The sequence below is a fragment of the Euwallacea similis genome, chromosome 10 (genome assembly GCF_039881205.1).
Source record: "Euwallacea similis isolate ESF13 chromosome 10, ESF131.1, whole genome shotgun sequence".
In the NCBI taxonomy this organism is placed as follows: domain Eukaryota; kingdom Metazoa; phylum Arthropoda; class Insecta; order Coleoptera; family Curculionidae; genus Euwallacea; species Euwallacea similis.
In genome coordinates, this window is record NC_089618.1 from 5,382,504 (window position 1) to 5,409,101 (window position 26,598).

The following is a 26,598-nucleotide window of genomic DNA, read 5'->3' on the forward strand; positions in this document are numbered from 1 at the left end:
TATTCATTATGGTTCCTATAGATTTGAAAAGACGCATTAGTGTGGCGATATTTGAGCAACAATATCCCCACCGAACTGTTGGTTTCTTAACCGATAATCCCGCTTAAGTAATAAATAAACTCACAACACGAGGTGGTACCTATACACTGTTCAAAAAAGCGCGAACCGCGGGAAAAGTAAGAAGCGCGCCAGTTCTTTGTCTCCCAAGTTCTCCCATATCCAAATTCGGTAAGTCTAAAGGTAAGAAAAGGACATTAATTTAATCACTTAAATTAATGTTTTTTTAGATTATTTAAAATAAGGTCAGAAGTGATTAGTTGAGTTGTTTATGTAATACGATTCATACTTGGCAACCCAAAATCATTGCACTTTATTCAGCTTTATAGAGTATTGTTAGAGCTTTAAGAGTTTCTAATTGACAGCATTTTAAATACTTGTTTCAGATACAGTTCTGTGTAATTATTGGAAAATACGCATATATTTCACGTGTCTCAACTCCATTTATTGTTTTTACATAACATAATTGTCAAACATATGCTCCCTCCATTACAATCACAAAAATAACTTGTTAAATTGTTAAAGATCTCAAGGGTTTGACCGCTGGTCAATGAGCTCTTTATACGTGCCCACCAGTAGGTTAATCGACACCGCTAATAGATTGTTTACTAACGTCTGTACTATTACCACAACAATTCGACCACCTTGACTGCCAGCTTCGCGGACTTTCGCTGGCGTCTTAGTGCACGGATTTTCTCCTCTTCAAAGGCAGGAAACCTAATGGGTGGCCTTGGGACGAAAGTGGGACGCCGAACTATACTTATGATTGCCCAAAAGGAGTTATATAATGCCAAGTGAAGATTTCTTGCATTGTAGCAATTGCAAGCTTCGCTTGGATGTAATAAGGAAATAGGTACCAGATTATTATTGTGTCTGCTATAATAATTGAGAAAGCGGGCTATTGCAGTGCCAAGGTTGCATATGCGAATCGGGGTTAACGGTAAAAACTTGGGACCTTTTTAGATCTGATTAAGTGTCGTTACAACTCGAACCAGCATTTTCCAAGAATATGTAGCAATACCACCAACCGGGTAGTATATTTCTCACTCGTGACATTTGATCGTGATACCGCAAATTTTCTACATCCATTTACGTAAGCTAATACCCACAATTGCGGCATTTCTACCGGTCCATAACGCCGTTTATTAAGCACACATAAAACCCACAACAATCAGCCATTTATGCCTAACTTAAGCCAACAAAAATCACATTTCATGTAAAGTCTGATTAATTTAACTGTTGCCCTTTCTATAGCTATACCTAATGTCGACCCAACTGTTAATCGCTCAACCTCAATGGTCCAACTCGGACCGAGGCCTTGAAGTAGACGTGTCCAGGAAACAAACGGTGATGACCAGAAAAGAGCTCAGCAAAGTAGCTGAGGTGGAGCTGCGCGAAACTGAGCATACCAAAGCAGAATGTCTCGCGCAGCTCCGAACCTGGATAGAGCAAAACGAGGACATCAGGAATTGTCCTATGGGTAAGAATGTTATAATACTGTCTTTATGGAGTAACAACAATTTTTTGCCGTGATTCAGGTCATTACAATTTATTAGTTATATAACTAATAATTACAGATATGTATACCTACAATGTATTGCGAATTGCGTCGCAGCAAGACGTAAAATTAAACAGAGAAGTTGATGTATGTAATTATTATCTTATGGCGTTACGTAAAGAGGTTTTGTTAGATGCGTTGTTAACAACTGAGGTTTATGGGGATATCGCAAGTGTACTTTCCGGGCTCGATGATTAAGTAATTCGTTGAGAATGAGTACCATCTCGAGGGGCCTATCTGTCGAAATAATGAAGTTAAAGGTTTTCTCGACTTGGGCGTTCGGTACGTTGAAACTGAATTTGGCATTCGCTTCTATGGGAAAAGTTAGCTGAACACGAGTACCATGGCGAAGGATTCATTTTTCATAATAACAAAGTTAGGATTTTTCTCGAACTGAGTGACAGATACCGCAAATTTGAGTTTTGAAAAAAGTAGATGAAAACGAGTACCACTTAGAGAAAATTTCAAAATTTGATCCTCGCATTAATCGCAGACGACGTCTTCCTTTTGCGCTTCCTGAGGGTCAAGAAATTCAGTATTCCCATGGCCCAACAGACTCTACTCAAATACCTCAACTACAGGAAGAGATTCCCACTCATCTTTAACAACATGGACTACAATGAGGGAAATGTGAGCGAGTTAATTTCGTCAGGGTATGTGAAAACCGATGCATCTAAATAAATCAATACAGTATAAACTTAGAAAAAACGTGTTTTAGGTACATATTTGCGAGCCCACTGAGAGATACTCACGGGAGGAGGGTCATAATTTATAACCTCGGTAAGCGCACTAAGTGAGGCGTGTTTCTGTAAATCGCATATGTTTTCTGCAGGCAAATTGGACACAAAGAAGTTCACTGGCACAGATATGGCCAAGGCCCACGCAATCACCTACGAGACTCTGTTAGCAGATGAGGCTAATCAGATATTGGGCTTAACTCATGTGGCCGATTTCCGTGAGGCCAACCCGTCCATCGTCACCCTGTTTTCCGTCACCGATTTTCTCATTTTGCTCAGATGGGGCGAGGTACGTATTGACCTTTATTATTGCAAATTTCAATGTCATTCAGGGTTCAATATCGTTCGTTACTCATGTTGCTATTGTTATGAGATCGCTTTAATATAAATATGCGTACAAAACGCTTTGAAAGCACCATTACGCTGCAAACCGCTAGACAAGTAATATGAAGTTAACCACAGCAAAGCTTCCCCATGCGACACAAAGAGATACATTTGCTCAACATGCCCCCCGCCCTTAAATACGTCTACGATTTCACCAAGTCACACATGAGCAAGAAACTGAAGGCGCGCCTCATGGTGAGTATTTTTTCGCAACCAATAATACATTGATTGTTCATAGAGAAAGTTTGCTTTGTTCCTCTGCAGGTTCATGACACACCCAGCGCCCTGCTCCAGAAAGTGCCCAAAGGGTGCGTCCCCAAAGACCTAGGAGGAGATGTATCCATGAAAGAAATGATTTTGGGGTGGCAGCAGGAGCTGGACGCCAAAAGAAAGAAATTGCTGACTTACGATAACGTGGAGCTGCTCAGCGACAGGGGCATTATATGCTCAAAAAATGTGCAAAATCAGACAAATTTAGTTGGTAGTTTCAGGCGGTTGGAGGTGGATTAATCTAATTAAGGTTTTGTGTACAATTTTATTAGGATTTAAGGTCTATTTAGCTTAAATTTATATAGGTAAATGCCACTCGCATCATCACAAAATGAGTTTTCTTTACTTGTAATGTTACTTGATTTTATTGCAACAATTAATTTTTTATCAACTAATAAACATATATTTTTTTAAATAAAATTTTAAGTGTTAATTGATATAAAATTGGGGAATTTTGCTCGATTTACATGTTAAGGCAATATCGCTTTTAGGGGCACATTTCCCTTCAGGTGATTGCAATATGTTTACCTCGTGAAAAAACTGGACATCCACCTTTTCGAATGATGGATAACTCAATTTTTACGGACTTTCCGACCGCTACGAATCAAACTTCAAAATAAACCCATTCGCACGCAAAAGTTTTTTATTCCATAATAAAACTAAACACCCTCAGTAAAAATACACACATTCCGAATTTTTCCTGTTCCTGGCTGCCAGCGCTGTCGCCAAATCGTCAAAGTACCGCTCGGCCGAGTGACTGACTAGCACTTCGTAGCAAGGTTGCAAGATTTCACTTCCTACTGCATAATCCAGAAATGCCTTCAGTTTCACCGTTTGCCTGTAAGAGGGCGCGGCGCCCCGCTCCCCGATCATCCCCACTGTTAACACGTCATCGCACTCCTCTTGCCGCCCACACTCTGACTGAAAGGTCGCTCCTCTCCCTTCAAAAATCCTGCCACTCCGGTCCTGATAAAAATTGTACTTCACCCCCCCGCTGAAAATTTTCAGTTTCTCTTTATGGTTCTCACGGTACTCGGAGTACTGTAAACAATGCTTGTTGTCGCAGTTGGGGGTTAATTCTTGGAGGAAGAGTTTGTGGACGGGGGTATGCAGGGCTGGTAGGTCTTTGAGGAAGGTATCGTTGATGCCCCATTTTTCCCGGGAAATGAAGTCGAATTCCTCGATTATGGCTCCTTCAGCTAAATTTTCCAAGCTCAGCTAATGAAGACGCAGAATTCTCTGTTAACTCACTTTCAATCATCAACAAATACGTCCCAATTCCAGCTCCAAACAGCAACATCAGAACAAAGAACCCAACGAGGGTTTTATCGTAACATTGGCTGGTTCTGAGAACATGTCTGCTGCTAGCCAGCAAAGGAGTAACTTCATGGGAGTAATATTCGCTTACATTCATCATTTCGACACAACTCAGGCACCTGTTGCAATTGGCCCTCACTGAACATGGGAAAAATTATATTATCTGAGGGTTTAGCTCTTCAGCAGATCCTTACCTGGTTCTATCACATATCCCTCTTTGTAGTCACTGAACCGCCCCAAAGTTCTCTGAGAGGGCGATGGTACTGTTTGAGGCAAATCCATGTCACTTTCGTTGGTACTCATCATTATACTCATGTTAAACGTCCGGTAGATACTAAATAGTTGTTTATTTGTCCAAACGATATTGGTATTTTGCGTCGCATTATCGGTAGGTACACACAAAAACAGTGGTACTGCCCGTTAGCAGCGTCTCAGTCTTATCGATTATTTGCCCTGTACATTCAGGAATTTGAGGAGCTCGATTCATGGATTACTGATATTCGAACTAACCGGGAGAAAAACATCTGCTTTGTTCATTTGGGCCTGATCCAGATTTTTTGGGCGTTGAAATGGCAACATCGCCATCCCTTATCGCATACAGTTTCGCTGGCGAAATATCCAGCAGCAACACGTTCAGTTCTCGATCGTGATCATCCAGATCGTGACGCGGCCTTTGAAACTGGATCGGGAAAACAATCGACGATCATTCTTTTCCGAGGAAACATCAGCCGGCGTTTGTTTTTCCGCCCTGCCATGAAACAAGCGAAAGTCGGTGTGATTTGAGGGGTTGATCCGTTTCCTTACATATTGTAAGAAGAGTGTTATAGGGCAAGTTTTTCCGGGTTTTGCCAGGTAAGACTTAGAGATAATCGGGGAGTTAATAATAATAGCTTTAAACTGACTGGAAAACCCGATAAACAGAAATAATTGTTTTGAGGCGAGAGTTTAAGACTCATATTAAGTGACGGTTAGCGCTAACTGCGAAACGCTCCCTGAGATTTCAAACTAGTACAATCTTTCCCTTCAAAAAGGGGGAGAAAAACTTCTCGAAAATGTTGAAAGTCGTACTTTACAAGGAGAATTTTTCATCTTTTGTTAGGAGACAGTTAGGGCTAACTGCTACCTAACTACAATCATACTCTTAAGGTGAGTTTTTCAAGGCCCTATTGGGTAACAATCATGGCTAAACGTCCATGGAAAAGCGAAAAAAATTATATTTTTTACGGTGGGTTTTCAATGTCTTGTTAAGTGACAGTAGTCATGACAGGCCAACCAGATGATATAGAGAATTGCTTAATAACGATAATATGCAATCAAAGATGAAAAAAGTCTCGTAAAAAAGCATTTTCACGTTTAAAAGGGCCCTCCACGAGCCCTACAAGTATGTAAAATGGGATGTGCGCCCTTAAACTCGGAAACTAAAATCTATTTTGACCCCCTACGAGGGAGCGAAATAAGGGCGCGACAGCAACAAGTTTTACGGGGCCGGAAAACTCGCTGAGGAACCTTTAATCCGTATCCCCCCAGCGACCCTTCCCTACTTTTCTTACATGTATTTATAGGCGCAATTTTAAGTCCCTTGTGCCTTTTTTTGCGGGACACTCAACTCCAAATGAGGGTAGTCAAATTTGCCGAAAGAGAAAATAGTTCATTAGAGCCCGTAAAGGGCTCGGAAAGTAGTAGGTCGAAAATTAATAGTAAACGATAAAGATACAGGGTAATTGTTGACTGTTATTGTCTTATCAAAATGACGCTTCTTCATTGACACTGCCCGCGGCGGCCATTTTGTCCGAATAAACCTGCTTATGTTGTTGTCGGTGATTAACGTTACAGGGGTCTTTGGAATGAATGTGTTGTCTTAAATAATTAATTGCTTTCAATTATGTCGTGGATGCGGAAAATGAAAACGTTTTCGTCGAAAATAATTGGAAATGAGAGAAATGAGAATAAACGTTCGTTTCGTAACGTTGTTCTTTTCCCCTTTTTACACTTGTCTCCACGTGTACTTTTAATTCGCACCCCCTAAAGGGCCGTTCTGTGGGTAATCCGTGACGTTAGAACGTAGCAATTAAAGAAAACATTTTCTTAATAAACTTTCTGTCTGGTTATTTTTGGCAACACAAACACTCGCAGAGATATCAATTTTTGGAAAGTAAAATGTCCAATTTTTAAAGTTTCTTTAAACAACATTCAACAAGTTTATCTACTCTAAATTCTAAAAAAAACTTTTCTGCAATAAACATAGTCAACGTCGGTATGGCACTAGAGTCATGTTGCCCTCCAATCAAGTGCTGCATTCTACTACATTGACTAGGTTTACACCGTCTATGGTCAACCTTTCTAATATTTTATACTTGACTCACCTATGTAGTAGAAAGGATTTATTTCTGGGAAAGAATTGAATTCCCACTTATTAAGTACAGACGCAAAGTTTCTCTCGAATTAAATCGGGGTTTCCAAGTTTCCAACGTTCTGGAGTTTTTTTGGAGCAGTACAATTTGTCTCGTTCCTAGTGGCCAGCCGGACGAAGTTGTCGATTTTCTAATGGATTGAAACTGCAACTTTTCCACTTTTAAAATTTAGTACTTGTTTTGGTTAATAGTATTATTGACTCCGACGCAATTGGAAAGTTGATGGTAATGAAGCGCGATCCTCGAGAAGTTGTATAATAAGAGGATCGATGAGAAAGTTTAAGGGTTCAAAACCAATCTTTTTCCATCGAATCGAATCATACATCAAATCCCATTTAAGCAGAACCACCCTCGCTCTTAACACCACTCCTATTTTCTCCCATGACGGACGGCTTTCGCTTCCTTGTGTTTTGTCTAAGTTTATAAGTAATGAGTTGTTCGTCCCTAAAGGCCCCTCTTATCCACGAATTCTCCCTACTCTCAAGATAATGATTTATATAAAATCCTTCAAAAAATGTTAAATTCCTGGCCTCAAAGCAAATATCACTGGAAACTTTGGCTATTACAAGAGACGGCTTTGTGGCAGGACACTCTGTCTCGGCCTTAAGCCGCTTATTGTCTCAGTCTCCTGTGGCTTACGCTCCACGAACAGCTGCTAACACTGTTTTTGACCTTAGTTATACAAGATGATTCACGAATTAATTAGTTGAATGTTTACGGAACACCTTTTCAGAAATCAAATGGTGTATCTTGAATTTCTTTGAACATCCAAATTACCATCCACGTGAATCATTCCGTACAAGGAAATCGAGTCTTATCGATACATGTCTCGTGTGTACTGAATGCGTTCGTTCTAACGCGTAGAGCGGTTCATGGATATTGCTCATGCTCTGCAAAACGAGGAAAAGTTTCTTCGGGTCTCAAGTCACATGCAAGTGCGCACTTGATGCTAAGAACGTTTTTCCCCCAGGATGGGAATATTCAATACGGTTTCTCTCAATTAATCAACCGTTAGTCCGAGCAACCCATACAAAACTCACCTGCAATTTGAGTCTCGCAGGAATTCAATTAAAAAACAATAAAGCCCGCAATAAATTGCGCCATAATACGAATAGACGTCGCAAACAGACATGGAATAATGACAACATTATCCAACGACACTATACATGGGAGGGGATTAATTAATTAAAATAATACGTCACAGCTCTTTTAAATGAATCATGTTCATTTTCTATTATTTTAACTCTGAATTTAACCCCTTCGGACTGAAGCTCGGATTAGGGCACTTTTCTCGAGAACACATGTTTCATTATGTAAATTGGGGCACCAAACGTATAGAATTAAACCACATAGAATTGAAAACAAAGCAAAATTCCGAGTTTTTTTGCAAAAATAAGGTGCATCATTATTGAGACGGCCTTAGGAGGGAGGATTATTGCCTGGAAAATATTCTCGGTATTTCAGCTAGCTGGCAGCGACTGCGAAACCAAAAAAATAAAAAATAATAGTAATGATCCATTTGTTGGTTCTTGCACGTATCGATCATTTCCCAAAAAAGCAGACGGTGCATTGTCCAGTTGTTTGACTTTGAAGCCATTGCGGAACCACGTAAGCACTTGATGAATCTCAACAGCATCAAAACTTTGAGCGAGCATGCGTGGAAGCCATACTGGTATCACACTTAACACCTCTGAGTTCGGAAAGGGCAAAACGGACTTTCCCTACGTGTCACTGATGCCTCTGAAAGGTCTGCTTTTACTTGGAAATGGGATTTTTGGTGCTTTTGACATTCAGCCCGTTCACATACATTAAAATCCTCTCTCTGCATGGCAGAATTGTCACTCTTTCAGCCTAAACGGATTCAATTTGACGCACGGCAATGGAAAAAACGATAACAGGAACACGCACACGATGCCCAGATTGCGTGGATTATCCACTCTGGCACCCCCTTTTAAATTTTTCCCCGAAAATCATTGCTAATTAGCGATTCAATTGGACTGCGAAGATCCATTTAAGGCAGTTCCACCGTGACGAAATTTGGAATGGTTGATATAAGTTAATTATGAACTGTTCACGGAAACGATCAATACAGCAGATTTTCCGTCATTTTTGTGGGCTCCTACCTTGGAAATGCCTTTGCCGAACAGCTTAAATTAAATGAGTTTCAAAGGGCTGTTTCTTCTTATGGAATCAGGGCCGGGGGTTGATTTGAGAAAAGCAATTTTTTTCGAAAATATACAGCGTGAAGAAGCATGTGCCACAATATGGTTACATTTCGATCCACTACGATGAGAAGATGGAGTAATTTGGGAACTTTTCTGTGATTCTCTGTTTTACTGGTGCCACAAAGAAAGTTTCCCTGTGTCGTGGGAACACTACGGCCCTTTTTCGTAAGATAAATTGGCTCTGAAAATTCACTGATTGTAAAATCGGTGACGCAGGACGATGGTTAGTAAAACGTTTCAATTTTGTGTTATATGAAGTTGACAAAAAAATCTAATGAGATCTGTTCGGTTTTTTGCTAACTATGGCAATATCTCCGGTGCATTAATCACCGTCCTCAGCACCCCGAAAAAGTAAGTAGGAAAACGGACATTAACAGTTATAGTATGAATGTAAGGAAGATGAACATCAGAAATGTGTGAAATATATGGAGAGCGTTTCCGAGAACACGGGCCCTTTGTGTACGTATTTTTATAGTCACATAATACATATTATTACTATTACTATTATTATTTTTTCTGCGGATTTCATTTGACCCTTACTGAAGAGAAAAGCGAACTTGACATTTATATGGGAGTTTATTTTCCATAGATACCATTCAAACAACAGTATCGATTGAATGAAAACCATTCCCGAGAACGAGAAGGGAATTGAACGTATATCGAATTACGATCCGGAGGAATTTGCTTTAGAAGCTCGAGTGTTTGAAAAAGAGTGTTTTTAATCGGATCGACAATGGAGGAAACGAGAAGAGCATGAACGATCGGTTCGGGTTAAAGGTTAAAATAACCAATGTTGGAACCATTAAAGCTGTGCTTTGCGTGTGTTTATACGGATTTTATTGAGAATTTTTTCTAGAAATCGCCGAATAAAACTCGACTTTATTTCCTTCACATTAAACCCCGAAGAGGCAAATTTAGTCCCTTTGATTAATTAACTAAAAAACATCATATTGGGGGTAGAATAATCGACCATCTGCGACAAAAAACCGCAGTTTATTACGAGAACTTGATGTATTACTTTCATTACCCTTTTGTGAGGCCACATTATTTAACCCCCTGTTTAATGCTATTCCTCATTTCCTTTGAATTTCAGCCTAAATGAAGATGACCATACTACACTCGTGCTGCTGCTGGAACTCCGTGCGTAAAGGCAGCATTGCATGCGGAGTCTACACCGGGGTATGTCTTTTTTCGTACTAACGGTTATGTTTAACTAGAACTATAGATAAGTCCACGTTCAAAAGTCAGATTTTTGTACGTGTCTGAAATGCCGCCTTAAAACAAATTCGATTTTTATATACGCCAATCTAGATAGCTCCGCAAACTGTTCCAGACTTATTGAATTCTTCTCCTTGAGGAGACAATGCTGAGGGAATAAAAAGAGGGGAAATCACGATCATTTCACAATATACACGATGGGGATTCAAAACGTAAATGTTAAAACCAAAGTTGCTAATTACTGGTGCGCCCTCTAGCGGGGATAATTAACGAGTTTGACGATGTTGCCATCTAGCGAGCGGTTCAATTTTTCAAAGCTTTAAAATATTTCGTTACTTTGAAAGCTAAGCAAAGTTATTTTAACTTTAGACGGAATTCCTACGTAGGACGAGATTTTTTTTTATCGTAAATTTCTTGAATTTCAAGTATTTCGCCGAATGCTTCACCGTTAGTACATTATTAAATTCATCAGGAAATATGAATAAATGCTCTTCTCTCTTCCGGAATATTTCCAAAAAGAAACTTTCCTTTTCCTTTGAACTCCTTTTGTTTACCCGCGCACTAATTAATTAATTAATTAGCGATACAAGTGATTAAAACCTAAAATAACTGTTATTCTGCCGGTCTACCAGCAACAAAGTAAACACTTTCCGGCCTCTTAAAAAGCGAAAAGTTTTGGGTTTTATGTATTCTCCACAGAAAATCATTTTCGTGTTCCCTGCAGATTAACAGCCTTCGTAATTGGATTCATTAGGGAGTATTATAATAAATGGTTTTCTCAGGGCCGAAAGAAGTGTAGAGGTCTTGATGGAGACGTTTAGAGGGGATTTTTTCGCAAATTTAAATCATACACAGTCTCTTCTGATTATTTGTCCGCGACTAATTGCTGATCGGTTGTCCACAACAGAAAAGCGCTTTTTATTCCCCGGATATCCGAAAATAGACTTCTACGGAGCGGAAAATCCATTAGAGCAAAAAATTTGCAGACAAAGGTAATTATCGTTTCCACTCAAGCCTCATGTTGATGTGTCGTTATCGACTTATTCCAACTCTATCATGATTTGTGATACCAAAGGCTATTCGCACATTAACTAGTTGGTGCAAGGTACATGGGGCCATCTGATGACAATCAACATAATGTGGCCCCACCATTCGGATAAATATAAATTTGATAAGGACCCTAATTCTTATGTTTCATTCCTTCGAGTAGGCTGAAGAGTATCGTTTTCGGTCCCATTAGATTTGGTCCTGCCGCATTTCAACCAAATTTTCGAGTGGAAGCTGCAAGACCTAGAGTCAGCAGCAACGAAGATGAATGCATTAATAGTAGTAGAAAAAAATCTAAAAAGATTAAGGTTTGTTTTAATGGGCATTTGAGATGTCCGAGTTAATTAAACGCAGAACTGGAATGAGGTATAAAGTCGTAATAGATCTTAATCTTTTCAGGTTTTCCCTACGGCTACTATTGCATTCATCTTAGCAACTTTCACCGAAGACGGAATTTTCTCGATTGAACCAATATTATTGAATCTTTTCAGCGCCAACGTCTATAGAGGGAATTTAGGAATAGCTTTGTGTACCACATAGCAATGCAGAAACCTCCATGCGGCCTTTTATCCTGTTGAAAGGCTACAAATCAAATCGAAAAGGCCGCAATTGCCATTTCCGAATCGGCACAATTTATATAATAATAAATCTATGGAGCGGTCCAAGCAGTGCAAAAACAAACAATTTCGGCATAATATGCGTAAATTATTTCAAATGTTTACGTTTAAGCACTTCTAGGAGGAAAATAGACGTAGAAGGTTTACACTTAGAAGTAAGAAAAGCCCAAGGCGGATGACAATACCCTGTATAAACTTAGTCGCATTATTAATGATGTCAATAGCCGCTCGTTTGTTATTCGATGAAATCGTTTGTTTTTCCATTTCGTGGAAAAACAGTTCGGCGAAGAAAAGCTTTAGATTGCCATTAGACTTGACCTTAAAGTACCCTTCCGAATATTACAAATTAATATGAATTGTTAAGAACGCGTTTTCAATTTCCTTTTCCCGGACTCGGACTGTTTTCCCTCTTCGCAGAGGAATAATGAGATTTTTAGTGAAAAGCCCCCGAAACTCAATTTATATGCAAATCATTCACGTCCTCGTTAGACAGACGTTAAACCGTCTTGATGGCCTGTGTATATAAGGTGTCAAAATTAATAAATTTGCAGTGGTCAAGGGAAATATATCAGAGAATTTAATACAGCGACGATCTGATTTTCTTCAGTTCAATAAGCGTTTCGAAAGAGGAGCAATGCATTAAGTTACTGAAACCTTAATGGGAATTTATAGGCGGCTCGGGAGCCTCTCATTGAGGAGGTGGAACTCGATCTTTTATAATAAAATTGTTTAGTCTGGGGTCGATCGTAATTTGTGGATGGAGACCAGTATCAATGGAAGTACTTAGTCAGGTTTCAGAGCGTTAGCAAGCTCTTTACTCTACGATGCAAGACAGGTCAAGGCTGGTGAAAAAGAGCCCTTAGTAATGGGCGAATGCTATGCTCAGTTAATTTTAACAGAGAATAGTGTGCAGTTCCACCCCCGCTTGTGTGTGAGACGTTATTTTCAAAAAATAAAGGAAATTGCTGTTTGGTAACGCTTGAGACGGGGCTGCACAGCTACTTTTACGTACGACCCTGCCACTCTTCTAAACTAAATATTTACTTACATTGACTTTGGGCCCCATCTAGGGCGATCGTGCGACTTCGGAGACCCGAACGTAACCGACGCAATATGCCTGATATTGTCATTAAAATCGCATTTTAAAAGTGCAATTTTGACCGGTTATCACTCGGGCATAGCCTCGTACGAACACTCACTACGTTTCTATGAGGTTTACCTTCAACCCCTCAAACTTTTTCAAATTTTTTTACATGTTTTTACCCGAATTTTAGTAATTTCGCGAGCGGGACGGGAGGAAACACAGAGACACGTCATCAGTACTAATAACTGGAGTGTTCACGTTTTGTTTCCAAAGCCTTCTTGGTGAAAAACGTCGCTCCTGTGTGACAAATTTTTGTAGAACCACGTGTCAATTGGCCCGTGCCGAATTAAGTGTTGAGTTCAGTTCTGTTCTTCTTGTTAATGTTATTCTCGGTTAGTTTGAACTGAGAATGTCGTACAATTCCACCTCCGCCGGGGTGTGAGGCCTTATTCCCAACCAGAACAAAAGAATCTTGTATCGCCCAAATTGGCTTTTCTATAGCGTTCGGCAATTGCTAAATTGATTAATAAACAAAACTGTTTACTTTGAGCCTTAATTAAACTAGTGCTGATTGATAGCAATTACATGAAGCCGCCTCAGTGATAACGTTATCACGAGAGTGCTTGCAATATTCAATAGACCGAATCAGCAAAAAGGGTGCTCCGAGAGACCCTTCTATGAGCTTAAATAATATGTGTTTAATACCGCGTATAATGCACTCTGCGCACAAAATCCCTTTAACTTGCGTCCCTAAAACACGCGACATTAAAAGCATTTCCCGTCTGTTTTATGCGACTTTAATCTCACGAAGACTGAAGCAACTATAATTTCCTGATTCAAGGCAACAATAACAAAGCCGTTATTGGAATGTTTGAAATTACGCATATACAAGTTGCATATACACCACTAGGGCGATATTATGATATTAACGTTGGAAGCTGGAGGAGAAATTATTACGTACGCCTGCACCTGGTTTCATTCTAATAATTTAAAAGCCAGTATTAGGTTTGGGGCTAATTTAGTTACTAAATAACTAGTAGTTAAGTGCTGAAGATGGATTGATGGGAAAACCTCAAGTAATGTTGTTTTCTCTATGTTGTGTTTGTTGCACGCAGGCCAGATTCAAGGGAATCAGCTTCGGAGTGAAAAAGAGAAATGAGTTGTTATAAGTATGTGTTCGGGATTCCTTCATCTCCGGAATACAGGGTGTCAAAAACAAGTTGGGACTATTTTAAACAACCCGGTAACATTCCGACAAAATATCTCCAAAAATACAATAAAGCCCCTTTAAAATGATTTTAGGAACCTCAAACCGCAGTTCACGAATTGAATTTCAATCTGGCTTTTTTTTATCAAAGCCGATGCGTACAACAGGACAAAAAACGGATGGTTGATAATTGTTGTAATTGTTGTAATGATTGTTTAAATTATTTCGTATAAAATCAGATTTCCCAATCATCGTCGAATACCATTTAATTACCGTCCTTCTCTTAGCCCTCCTTGTTCCTAAATTAACGATTTAATCTTCTTGGAAGGTTCGAGACGAACGCCCGAATTCGGATAAGAAAGTTTTCGCCGACAAGTCATAAATTTCAGTTTCACGTAATATTTCACATCTCCCCAGCTGCGATCTGGTGTAAGTGGGATTTCCCACCTAAATCAGGGGGCAATTTTGCGTGAAATGGATCCAAAATCCACGGGAAAAATTGGGGGGAAGGGGGGAATCAAATCGTTTTTTTGCGTAAACAAAAACTTCCTACACAATTTCGATAACTAGAAAGAGAGGCGCAATGCAAATGCGACTATAGACAAATTGAATTGAGGGGAAAAGCCGGGATTCGGGGTGGCACAGGTGGTTCGGACATCTGGAATAATTCCTGTCGTTTAATCTGTCGATTTAAGGGATAAGCAAAGTTGTGACACCCGTTCGGGCAGCACAAGGTAAACAACAACGAGCATGCAAAAAATATTAAATGTAATAAGCATAAAAGCCCAAGGGAGAAAGTGTTTAATAATTCTAATGCACTTGCGGTTTTAACAACCCTCTCGAAATGTCTCGAGGTATGCGAGATGGATTGATTTTTACGACCTCAATTTCATGTCAATAACTGTAGAAATCAGTGAAGGGAGTTCGAATGTCCTAATCGGAATCGAATTGACGCTCCGGGTGATAATTCGGCGATAATCGGTTGATAATTGAATGCCCTCCAGGGACACTCGTAAGATGATCTGACACGCGCCTTCGTTTAATCCTCGGCGATAAGAAACTGTTGGCGGAACCTCATAAATGGGGGGGCAATATTTCATCCAAAGGGAGCTTTCCGGATTTTTCCTCTCTTTTTTGTTTATCTTTACACACCGACACTTTCTTTCAGCGGTTATTCATTGCACGGCCTTCGTCGCTACGTGACACCACGAAGTTTGTCGCCCTTATTAATTGCAGTGATTAATTATTTCGGGGTCTGCGACATTATGGAGAGGGGGCCGAGTTAGGTGCCTCTCTAGTTTAGTGCCTCAAGTTAAACGCAGTTACAAAGCCAATTAATCTCATAGTTTGTTGTCAATAATGGACCAACAAATTATATAGTGAGGTCTTCTAAATGTTGTAACATCGAGCGAGGGGAAATTTAATTTAATCGTTGTCGCTTTTTAAGCGACAGGACGCAAATTTGCGGAATATCACGACTTGCTTCAACTAACCTTTGGGCGGTATCGACACATGCACTATCGACCTACCATTAACCAGAAAGCCGCACTGTCAGCCGAAAATTCAATTGCCGAACAATGTCGACGGCCCTTAGAGTACTCGGGCGCAACGTTTAGATGCCCCAGACCATTAGTCCAAAGTGCCGTTGCGAAACGTGGGGGGCGCGGCCCTAAAAACACCGCACAATACGCGCTTTAACGTAAACGCTATTATGTCGCCGTTGCACCACTCACGTTGTTAGGTACAAAACGGGATTTCAGAAAGGTCAGAAATAGATGTGAAAATGAGAAATGAATGGGACGAAGTTTCAGTTTGATTCTTGACCAGGTGGAGGTTATGCGTCTCTGCACCCAGATTTCGTCAGGTGATCAATTTTATAGTTTAGCAGATTGTAACGAAATACGAAGTATTTTCAGCTCAAATCATTTCTAATTACCTTAGAACCATACCTTGTTAATTGCCAAATTTACCTCTCATGACTGCTTAACCAAGTAGAGTGAATCGGTTTGATGAAGTCCCACTTTCGGAGCGTCGCGCTGTCCTGTGAACCAAAGTACCGAAGCGCGTACCTTGATTATACACAAAACTCAGTTTATAACATAAGAAGACATGAGTTAACATCAAATTAAACCGCAAAAAACAGTTAAAGAAGGGAACGCAAGCCGTAATGTGCAATTGAGACAGGTTCGACGGGAGGCAAACAGGACTTCTGATGGGGTGTAGTAAGGGTGACCGTAGGGGCATAAAGCTGAAAGTGATCTCGCATCCCATTTTCCTAAAATCACGTACAGGATAAAGTCTTTACTGATTCGTTACAAATTATTCTGCGTTAATTTTTGGCAAAATGGTGGCTTCAACCAGCTTTACGTCCCATATATTATTCTCTTCTGTAGTCAAATACAGAACTTTAAGCCCCTTACGGGGCTTGTACCGAACAAAGGGCCAACCATTAATCAGAATATTCTGGCCTTAAATATGTGTGTAGTTAATATTAATCGTGTTTACAATTGTATCGCACCTGATGGAAAGTCCTAATTGGAATTTCAGATAGTTTAGCAGTTAATTACCGAACAATGACGTTCCGGGACGGTAATCTGCGCATCCCGGCAGGCCGATACCTTAATTAGACACGAATTTCCTCGTCATTAATTTTACTCACCAACGTTATTCGTATTATTTCGCGCACGAATTATATTTATTATCCTGAAAAAACGCCTCTGGCTGCGCATTGAGCAAGCCGAGACCTCCTGATTTCCTTGTTGACTTCTTTGGCAAAAGGAAAAATGTAATAAGAGTTATAATCTCCAGAGCTTTCTCAATAAACCCGCTCTATTTCTGCGTTTACGTCACTTGAAAAATCCAATAATATCTGGTTTTAAATTAAGAAGTAAATACACGGCGTTTCTCTATCGGCCTAACGGATAAGTCGAGGAAATATCAAGTTTTCGGATTTTTTTGTGTTTTCCTTTGAGACGGGATTTATTAGCGGAGGTCCGCAGGAAGATGTTTATTTGCTCTTTCTCCTTGCGGCGGCACTAAATCAAAAAGAGGCGGCACACTTCCGCAATAATAATTTTTTCGAGAGTGATATATGGGTCTCAGTCAAGGAGAGTAAAACTGCTATTTTCTCTCCACGAGGGGGATGAATTTCCTTCCCCTGGCTATTAGATCTTTGAAGCCATTCGGTAAGACGCAGATCTACCGAGGAGAAACCGAATTAATTATTAATTTATTTATGGGTTTCCCTTACGCACTAAGAACTAATGTTAGGCCTTGCCGCTCCTTGTCATCTACAGCCCTAGTTGGAGATTTATGGGTAACGTAAAAGAACTTTGTTTCCATTCACGTTGCTCCCATGATCTCTACAGGCGCCGGGAAGTCTATTCCAATGAATTTTGTATAGGGCGATAATAGAAACTTAACCCAGTGTAATGGCAAATATAATTAAGATGATGTTTGTGTATAGCAAATAAGCGGGCGGAGGCTGAAGTTTCGATGGCAACTTAAGACCCGGCTTGACGTCGTCCTCTTTGCACAGGGAATTATTCTGTAAAGAGCTCAGGCTTCGGCATTAATTCCCATTCAACTTAGTCGAGAACTGATACGAAACACTTCGCCAATCAGAAAATTAAAGGAAAACATCTCATCCTTTTTGTTTAATGATAAGTTCGGGACATGCAAACCGCTAATCCCCCGGAGCCCTGGAAATGCTTTCGAATTAAAAGTTAATTTGCAATTTTCCAGGCAGCAACGTCCCATTGCTTTCTGGCTAATAAAGAAACGTTTCTTCGGGGTGTCGTTAAATCCTTAATAGTTCATCATGTGCGGGAGCGAGGCGCAATTAAGTGCGCTCTTCTGTGCATATGAGGCGAAATGACAAAGAGCGAGGGAACGAAAATCTGATCCGGCAATGCAGGAGTGACATTAACGCAACGACATAAATTAAATGTCTAATTTAAAATTTTCGAGAGAAAAATTTCTACCGCAGCCATGAGATTGCAACCTCCCTGACGTCACGCTGATGCAATTTGACAGCTACATTGACTTGAATCTAGTTGGGCGCACGTCATAATGATGTCAGCCGGATTAAAGATTCGCGTCTCGTGCTGTGATCCGTGTTCGCAGACCCTAAGGTTGAATTCTGACGTGGTTAACTAGTTAAACGCGACCTATGAAAAATTTAATAAATCGCGCGAGATCAATTTCAAGGAAATTATTGAATTTCTCAGGTGTTGGTCTAAAGTCTCGTAATTCGATAAATCATTCAAAGCAAACTATATAAAATGGACAGAAAAAGACATTTGCATTGCTTATTAGTGCTTTAGGAGAAAATCTAATTTCTTGACGCGCAGTTCTTTAATGCAGATTCCTAACTTTCTAGAAAACTCAATTTCGGAATTCGACGGCACTATTAAATTTAATTCTGAATCGAGCCGCTCTTAGAAAATTTCAAATTCTGCTTTAAATAATCGAAAAGTAAGCGAAAGCAATACAAACACTTCCACAGCTTCAACGGTTGCCGTACGCCTTCCGGGGCCTTTGCCCGCTTTGCCAGCTCGCAAACAAAGAGTTTTTGCGGCGAAGAAACATGTGCTTTTGACGCGAAATGCTTATTTAAAAAAGAGCAATTCCTCATCGGACGTTCCGCTTCCTTATCAAGCAATAACGGTTAAAAGAGACACTAATTGTCATTCGGTGTAGTAGAGCTGAGTGTGAACTGGGGATTTTATACCGCATATAAAGCGCCGCTTAGGCCATTTATCGCTTTGGAAAATTGAGAAAAAACAGCGTGAAAGAGGGGGGGGGACGTTTATTTTCCTTAACGCGGATGAAAAAGAGTGGCGAGGCGGGAAAACGCTGGCTTATCTCTCTGTAACATCTTTTTAAAAAATGACGCCGGCACGGGGCTCCTTTGTACCTTAATATCTTGTCCATCAGCCTTTGTTCGCTCGGAGCCCTTTCGAAGAAAAAACAGTTTGAAATCCGCATAGAGATATGTGAACGTTGCCGTTGAATTGGTGCCGCTAAAAACGACCAGTCGGGGGGCACGGGCGCCGCGCTCCCACCCCCCCAAACCGAGCTGAACTTTACAATAAACAAAGCCCATATGCGAACAAAAGTTTGCCATTTTTCTGTGAATATGTGCAATCCCTGCTGCAGTAATGCGAAAAGTGCATCCCCCGGGAATTATTGCGGGCTCTAACAGGATTAAAGTATATATAGTAATTTTAATGGGATTTCAAGTTGGCGGGTTATTTGTTGGACCATCGTTAAGGGACAAAGGACAGGGGAAATCGGGCCTGATAGTGAATAGGTCGCCCTTTACCCCATTCACAAAACCTTCACCTCAGCGACGCACGGCAAGGCCTTTCACGTTGTTTCTAAGGGATGAATAATAAGCGTCATTTGGTTATACCACTGGGAATTCCAGGCTCTCAAGGGCACAATCCGCGAGAAGGAGGGAGAAAAGAAGTTCTTATTCCATTAGACCTAATAAATGTCGTCTCCCTCATCCGAAGCGGATATTGTCGCACAAGCCCGGATTTTTGTCTGGTTTGATTGATGTGGATCGTTCGTCTCGTGTATGAGTGTGGGAACTACTATCCAATGAGGAAAACAATGACGGATCAACCTCTTTCGGGAGGATTTGATGTTTATTGTCGAGGGAGAAACGCGACAATGGAAAAATTGCATTTGAAGGTTGACACACACGAACACATAAAATTTTTACGGTTTTCCGCCCTTAAACCCAATTTGTTCGGCCCTCTGTCACCTGATCCATATCGAAGTATCATATACGTGAGAAGGGTCCCCCTCACATCAGCTTTCTAGACGAAATAATAATGTATCCTCCGTCCAAAGGTAACACAATTCTTGCCGAATTGGTCAGTTGACGTGAAGGGTATGACGGCCAAGTCTCGAGAGGGACTCGCAACACTCAAGTCTTGGATGTCTCGAACGCTTCAGTTTTTTTGTTGGAAGGAGCGGCAATCTAATCAGTGTCGAGATATGTGGTGATGACAAAAAAGCGTACTTTGTGCGTGACCCTGTATATGTGACGCACATAAAAGTACCTAATGCATTCCAACTACAAAAGGCCCGATAGCAAAGCTCCGACTTTGTCTGGGAACTTTAATAGAAAATTTCTGTAAATAGACGTATATTCTTCGAATATTTGCGAATGGAATTGGAAAGGCAAAGAACTATTTCAGAATTTGAAGGAATTTTTGAGGCTTGACAGACGACGAAGTCTCAACAGGCTTGCACGCAAAAGCGCACTAATTAAAAGCTGGAAAACTGAGGTTAAATCCCGAAATGCAGCCAGAAAAAGAATTTTTATTAGACACTATAGAGGAAGGATGCGCTTTCGCGAACGCTCCAGGAAAAAGATGTGGAGGCCTAGATGTGACCCCATAAATCGCATTTCATCCTGCCTGTAGGGGGGCCTTGCACCGCTGCAGCCCCCGAGTTTCTCATATATGCAAATTGAAGTTACTTTCTAGCAGTTTTGCCAGGTAAATGAGGCTCCTATGTTAGGGCCCAACTCATTTAAAATAATTACCTCATTGCGCTGTGTAGCAACTGGGATAACTTCAGCGAACCGTCTTGAAGCCAGGACACAGGATCGCGCACTGAAATTATGAAGAAAACTCAGTTCATTACTTTCTCCAAAAGGCAACGGAATTTGACGTGTAATTCAATTGACAAGTTGTCAAATAAAATACAAAGACAATTGAAGATAGGCAGCCAGTTGTGCAGGTCTCCGTGGTCGGAGGGAGTCTCTTGCGAAAATCCATTCGGAAAAATCTCGAGCAAAGAGTTCCTCAAATGCCAATAACGAGGCGATATTTCCTTCAAGTGGCGGCTTAATGAGAGCAGTTTTCCAAGTTAAATGGGCCTCGCAAGGGCCAAACAAGGAACTTTAAACTTAAACGATCCCATTTCCGTTAATAAGTAACGAAAGAGTGGAAGGTCTGGAGATTAGGACGTAAAGAACGTTTAGTGTTCCAGCACACACATGCTTAATCGCTGTAAAAACACTTTGCTTGAAAGTTTGCTAAACTGTCTTCCCGGCTCAGTAAACCGTGGAAGAGCTTTAGGAAACGCCAGTCCGAGCGGCAGCTTAAATTGTCTATTTTGCCTTTATTTGCAGCTTTCCGTTCGCGTTGGTCGGTTTTTAAACTGTCGCTTTTGACACACAATTAACTAAATGAGGTGAATAAGACTGACCCCATTACGAATGTCCTCAGAATCTAATCCACTCGTGAGATTATTTTCGTCTCTGTACTAATCCATTTAAGTAGTTAGGGGTTTTTCGGAAATGGAAAACCTATTTTCGCCCCCATTCGGCTCGTAAACAGAGACGCTTACAAGGAAATTATTAATTAGTTCAGGTTATATCAGGGCTTTTAACGTAAACAGACATGTGGCTTAACGGGATTTTATATTAGAATTTCGACCTAAACAGAACAGTACATGAAAACACCTTTTTATGCTTCTTTCAAAGGAAATAAATGACGTTGCGAAATTGAATGAAATGCATTTTCCGTCTATTATTTCGATAAAAATCCCTCACTCTTCGTTCGCCGCAATACCTTGAAAGCCAGACTTTCGTATACCTCAAAGTAGAACACACGAGCATCTCCTTAGAACAAGACCTCATCCACTTTGATTCCGAATGGATGCAACGAGGTTTCTACTACTTCCCATCTCTCAGGAGAATTGAATGCATATAAAAAATTGACGGAATGGCGAATGAACCCTATTACACTTCCAAAATAACAATAAGAAAATGGCTTGGCTTTCTTAGCACGTCTCGGCAATCACGTATATACATTTTATCTCTCTCGCCCGATTTAAAGTATTTTTGCTGCAAAAATATATGCGGCCTGCCCATTTAAAGGGACGATGCCACCTCACGGAAATTTGCAATTTAAAATCTTTCGCATTTCTATACGGACCGGTACACCGGAAAAGAACAACCATCTGGGCGTATCGATATAATATAACGTGACAGAACATAAGGAAGGAAAAACTACAAGAATTAATAGTTCGTCTTGACAATATGGCGGAGAATATTGATTCAAACAAAAAATGCAATAATTATTAGTCCTTTTTGACAAACTAACGAAGATGAATATCCTCTTGGACTGATACAGTCCTTGAATCTCTACCGTTCCAATGACTTTCCGACCTGTTTTAATCTTAAATTTGGTAGTTTCATACTTGAAACGCAAGAAAACTGCAACAAAACTAATAAATAAATCGTGAATTTCCCTCACTAACAACTAGCTTGAGCTCTCAAGAAAAAATAAAGTTTAAGACCAAAAACTTAAGTAAGTTTGGAGGCAGACCTAACTTAAGCGGTCACATCGTCAAACGTAAGTGTAGGGTAACAATCAATCAATGGCTCAATATGACTCAACTTTCGCGGTTTTCCTTTGTATTAAAAGAAGAGAGAAATCACGACGAATCTTCGCTCTATTTACCCTCTGAAAACTCTCCTCTTTCGCCCTATTTTTTTTACCATCCCTTTCGACGCAAAAGCAAATTACATGCAATCAACTGCTTTGACGAAGAAGCCGAACTCGTTGAATTTGTAAATAATTATCACATTCGCATCGAAGCGGCAATTTCATTTACGATTTTCCAGAGATTTACCTGTTTGCATGCTTGATCACCCACTGCCTAATTTATTGGCCCCAAAAAAAAACCAATTGACCAGGTATCTAGAGTGGCCGGAATTCAGCCAAATTTCACACAATTGGGAATGGGAAGTTCAGGATTTATGCATCGTGTCAGGGGCATGATTTATGTCGAGTCTACCAACGCGCACTTACGTACGGTTCGTTCGGGTTAAAGTTGATTTGTTTCAGATCTATTACACGCTCACCGCTGCCCAGTCCTCCTTCCTCTTGCACGAGGAAATCAACTACTTGAGAAACGCTTCAAACAGCTCTCTGATTGACCACGATATCACCAGCGAAAGTACGTATATAACGTTAAAGTTTTCTGCTCTTTTATCCATGGAATCCAATCAGTAACTCTCTAATCCCAGGCTTTGGATATTAATTCGGAAGTTTCCACCAACTTGTCAAAGCAAAATCAACCCCTATATATATGGGCTTAAAGTAGAGTAGTAATCGACAACACCATTCTGGTATCGATCTGATTTACAAGAGTTCATCCAATCATATTGGCTTAAAGGAAGAATCATCCCTTGTAAGTTGTTTAATTGGCGGCACATTGAAAATCACAATCCACCTTAAATTGTACCTATACAAGGCCATGTCCGGGAAATTGGGTCAGCATTTGGGCCCTCCGGGGCGACAGTTCGTTAATTTGTAACAGGTGTTATTGATTGATCAACGGACCTTAGTTGACAGAATATTGAGTACAAAGAGCAAAGTTGAAACTCATAGCATTTTCATGATCTCTGAATGGAGGTTTAAGTAGGCATTTCATCCAATCTCGCTTTGGTTTAGTAAAACCGAACCGAGTTCCTGTAATATCGTAAAGATTAAAGCACTGAAAATCCCTGATTTTAGACCTGTACCCGTTGAGATGGACGCCGGAGTTTATTAATTAATCAAGGAAGTATCGAGATCCGGCCTTAGATTTGGCTCCGGAGAGGTTTGATTAATAATTCAATCGATACTTAACTGAGATTCACTTTTCTGCTCTGCAGGATTTGTATTGAGAGTTACCAGCGATCCAGGCTCAATTTTGATGGGAAAATGGGCGATCAAATGGGCCAATTTTGAAGCAGCTTTCCTCTTCTGAACATCCTTAAATTTTCCGTTCTAAGGTGATTTTCCGGTAGATTTTGACCGAGAATTTAACAGTTGTACTTTCAAAACTCCGTAAAACAGTTTTAAAGCAGAATTTTCTGCGTTTTCTTTAAAGAATGTTTCAAATTTAAATTATAACCCCATGACAGCTGTCAAAGTAAAAAAATACGGCCACGCGGGGCACGACGACCATGTTAGTCTGGAAAAGCCGTTGTTTGGAGGCGATGACGTCACCAAAACGTCACCAAAGCTGTGAACAGCAAAATCTAATTATTACTTTTAATGTTTTTATATGGTAAGTCGCCATTTTGTCCACTCTTTCACCGGAATTCGTATGGTGTAGTCCGACATGGAAGCCGAATATTGTCTTGATTCTCGTTTACTGTTAATTCGGCAATCTGTTTTGTCCAGATTGTGTGAGCGTTTTAAAAGTTTTGCCGTTTTTTCAGTTCGGAGAGACAAGGGCGCTAAATTCTCGCCCTTCTGGAAGCGATTTCTGTGTTGCAAAAACTGGCCAATCTAGTTGAATACATGGCCGTACCCTTATATTTCTCTCTGCTCCTCGTTACTACTTTTTTTCCCGGGGGGTAAATTGTCTGGAGTGGCTACGAATATAGTTGAAAGGGATAAAACAGGAATCACAAGTAGGCAATTATCTTCTGCCTGGAATTATCAATTGTAAAACCTCCGTAATTCAATTCAGTCTAGTGCGTCCGAAGAAAAACAATAAAATAATTAAAAGGTTTTGATAAAATTTCAGTACCTGTATAAACGCGAGAGTTTGGCGATAAATATTTATAAAAAGTTTTGTTTAAGCCTGTAAAAAGGGCCGGGGAAAATTTACGGCGCCCTTACAGAAGCCACTTGGAAAGAGTTTAAACGTTCTTTTAAAAACCAATAAAAGTTTTATTTCAAGTTTTATCCCTGTTTTCGTATCTTTAGACCTGGGAAAAGGGACCAATTATTAATTGAGTTTTTTTGTGTTAAATCAGATTACTTTCCAACATTCATTCACCAGCATAATGCCAGAAATCTTTCAAAAATCAACCAAACTTTGAGGAGTCTTTTGAAGAAGTTTATTCTCCTATTTCAGCTACCGCAGTTCTCGCAGCCCTAATCTTCGCCTTTTCGTCCTGCGGCATCATCACCTCACTAATACTGTTTATTGGAATATCGAAGGTAAGTCCGCCCTCATATCAAATAAGGTCATAACTCCTCTGCATTGCAGGACATCAAGTATCTACTAATCCCCTGGATTTTCAATATGACTTTCTTCACTATCAGCGATATCATTTACGTCACCCACGAACTGATCGTGAACGCAGTAAGTAGCCGCCTGACAAATTGGCGAACATATTTTTATTGCCTCATTGCATTGCAGCTCAAATGGAATCCCATCGTTGCCATCTTCGTCACCATGGATTTTTTCCTTAATACGCTTAATGTGAGTCTTCCTAAAAACCACTTATCTAACCTAACCACAAACGTTGCCAGATTTACACTCTGCTGTGCGTAGTGTCCCAGTATCAAGAATACCAAGCGGGCAGGGGCAGGGCCATCGACGACGAAATCATGCGAGTACCGAATATCCAATACAGCACCACTCAACCGACGGCCACTAGCTATCTGAGCTCGCACAATCGCAAGCCCACCCTCTATTTCGAAAAGGCCACGCCCACGCACTCGCCCACCGGCTTCGGAGCCAATGGGATAGAAGTGACACCTGCCTTGGCCAATAGGGGGCCGCGAAAGTCGGTCAAGTTCGGAGACAGCTCGGAGCTCGCCATGCTGCCCCAGGCCCCCTGGATGGAGCACAAATCAAGCCCGAGCAAAGGGGCGGATACTGCGCCCCTAATCGACGCCGGAATTGAGGGCGGGGGGACTTTGAATGCATGAGGGCCGGTGTTGGAGACGGCGTTGTGATATGGAGGGGCGTGTCATTAAGTGAGATTCTCCTATTGAGGGGAGCAAAGGCAGGATGCAATCTAACATTTTTTTTTGTAAATAATGTAAAATTATATGTGTATAGTAAATTTTCTATGGTACATGAGTAAACAATTGTTTTGACAGCTAAAAATATGATCAGAGCTATACGGGGGTCTCTGAAAGAAAAGTCAATTCGAAATATTTGAGACGCCCTGTACGTTATTTTAAGGTTGCGCTCAAGTAAAAATATCCTCGTAACAAGTTATATGCTAGTCCAATTTTATGTTTATGTATTTAGCGTTTATTTATTGATTAATTTTCCGGGAGTTTAAAAAAAAAACGGGAATTAAACTAAATTCTCGATGTATTCCTTCATTAGAAACATCTTCAACTCCCTTGAAAATTGGTTAGTTCTTCTTATAGCTTAGTTAAATATGTTTCTGTTCTCAAGTGTTATTTATTGTTAGAGTGTATTTATTAGTGACAGGAAAAAAGTTACGGACACAACTAATGTAATCTCCAAAAGAACCAACAATGTTTAGACGAATTTTAAAATTTTTTTGGACTACTTTGTGTAAAGACAACGATACATAAATACTCGTAGATGCGATTTTTTACTAAACAAACATTATATAAAAAAATGAAAACTTAATTACCACCAAATAAATGTGATACCTACCCTCAGATAAACAAATGCGTTTTAATTTAAAAATAAACCAAATTGTCGACATTATTTACTCGATTATGTA

General features: G+C 40.3%; 3 protein-coding genes across 4 annotated transcripts; 2 read left to right on the forward strand and 1 right to left on the reverse strand.

The window, feature by feature from the left end:
• The first annotated feature begins 1,243 nt into the window (after window positions 1–1,243).
• Cralbp (Cellular retinaldehyde binding protein) lies at window positions 1,244–3,622 on the forward strand. The gene is made up of 6 exons (XM_066393873.1): window positions 1,244–1,537; window positions 2,109–2,268; window positions 2,334–2,395; window positions 2,448–2,641; window positions 2,815–2,931; window positions 3,001–3,622. Exons 1-6 carry the CDS (start codon window positions 1,321–1,323, stop codon window positions 3,244–3,246), a joined length of 996 nt encoding a protein of 331 aa, XP_066249970.1. The 5' UTR covers window positions 1,244–1,320; the 3' UTR covers window positions 3,247–3,622.
• LOC136411345 (uncharacterized) lies at window positions 3,610–4,960 on the reverse strand. Its single transcript, XM_066393875.1, has 3 exons — window positions 4,518–4,960; window positions 4,258–4,461; window positions 3,610–4,205 (listed from the first exon to the last, which is right to left on the reverse strand). Exons 1-3 carry the CDS (start codon window positions 4,636–4,638, stop codon window positions 3,676–3,678), a joined length of 855 nt encoding a protein of 284 aa, XP_066249972.1. The 5' UTR covers window positions 4,639–4,960; the 3' UTR covers window positions 3,610–3,675.
• Window positions 4,961–4,963: 3 nt separating this feature from the next.
• On the forward strand, window positions 4,964–26,167 carry LOC136411347 (uncharacterized). 2 transcript variants are annotated; one of them, XM_066393876.1, is made up of 7 exons: window positions 4,964–5,175; window positions 10,053–10,138; window positions 23,009–23,120; window positions 25,017–25,102; window positions 25,152–25,247; window positions 25,305–25,367; window positions 25,418–26,167. In XM_066393876.1, the coding sequence occupies exons 2-7, from the start codon at window positions 10,058–10,060 to the stop codon at window positions 25,817–25,819; spliced, it is 840 nt and encodes a 279-aa protein (XP_066249973.1). In that variant the 5' UTR covers window positions 4,964–5,175; window positions 10,053–10,057; the 3' UTR covers window positions 25,820–26,167. The 2 variants fall into 2 exon arrangements, with proteins under 2 accessions (XP_066249973.1, XP_066249974.1); XM_066393877.1 differs by having other exon boundaries at window positions 4,964–5,132.
• Window positions 26,168–26,598: the final 431 nt, after the last annotated feature.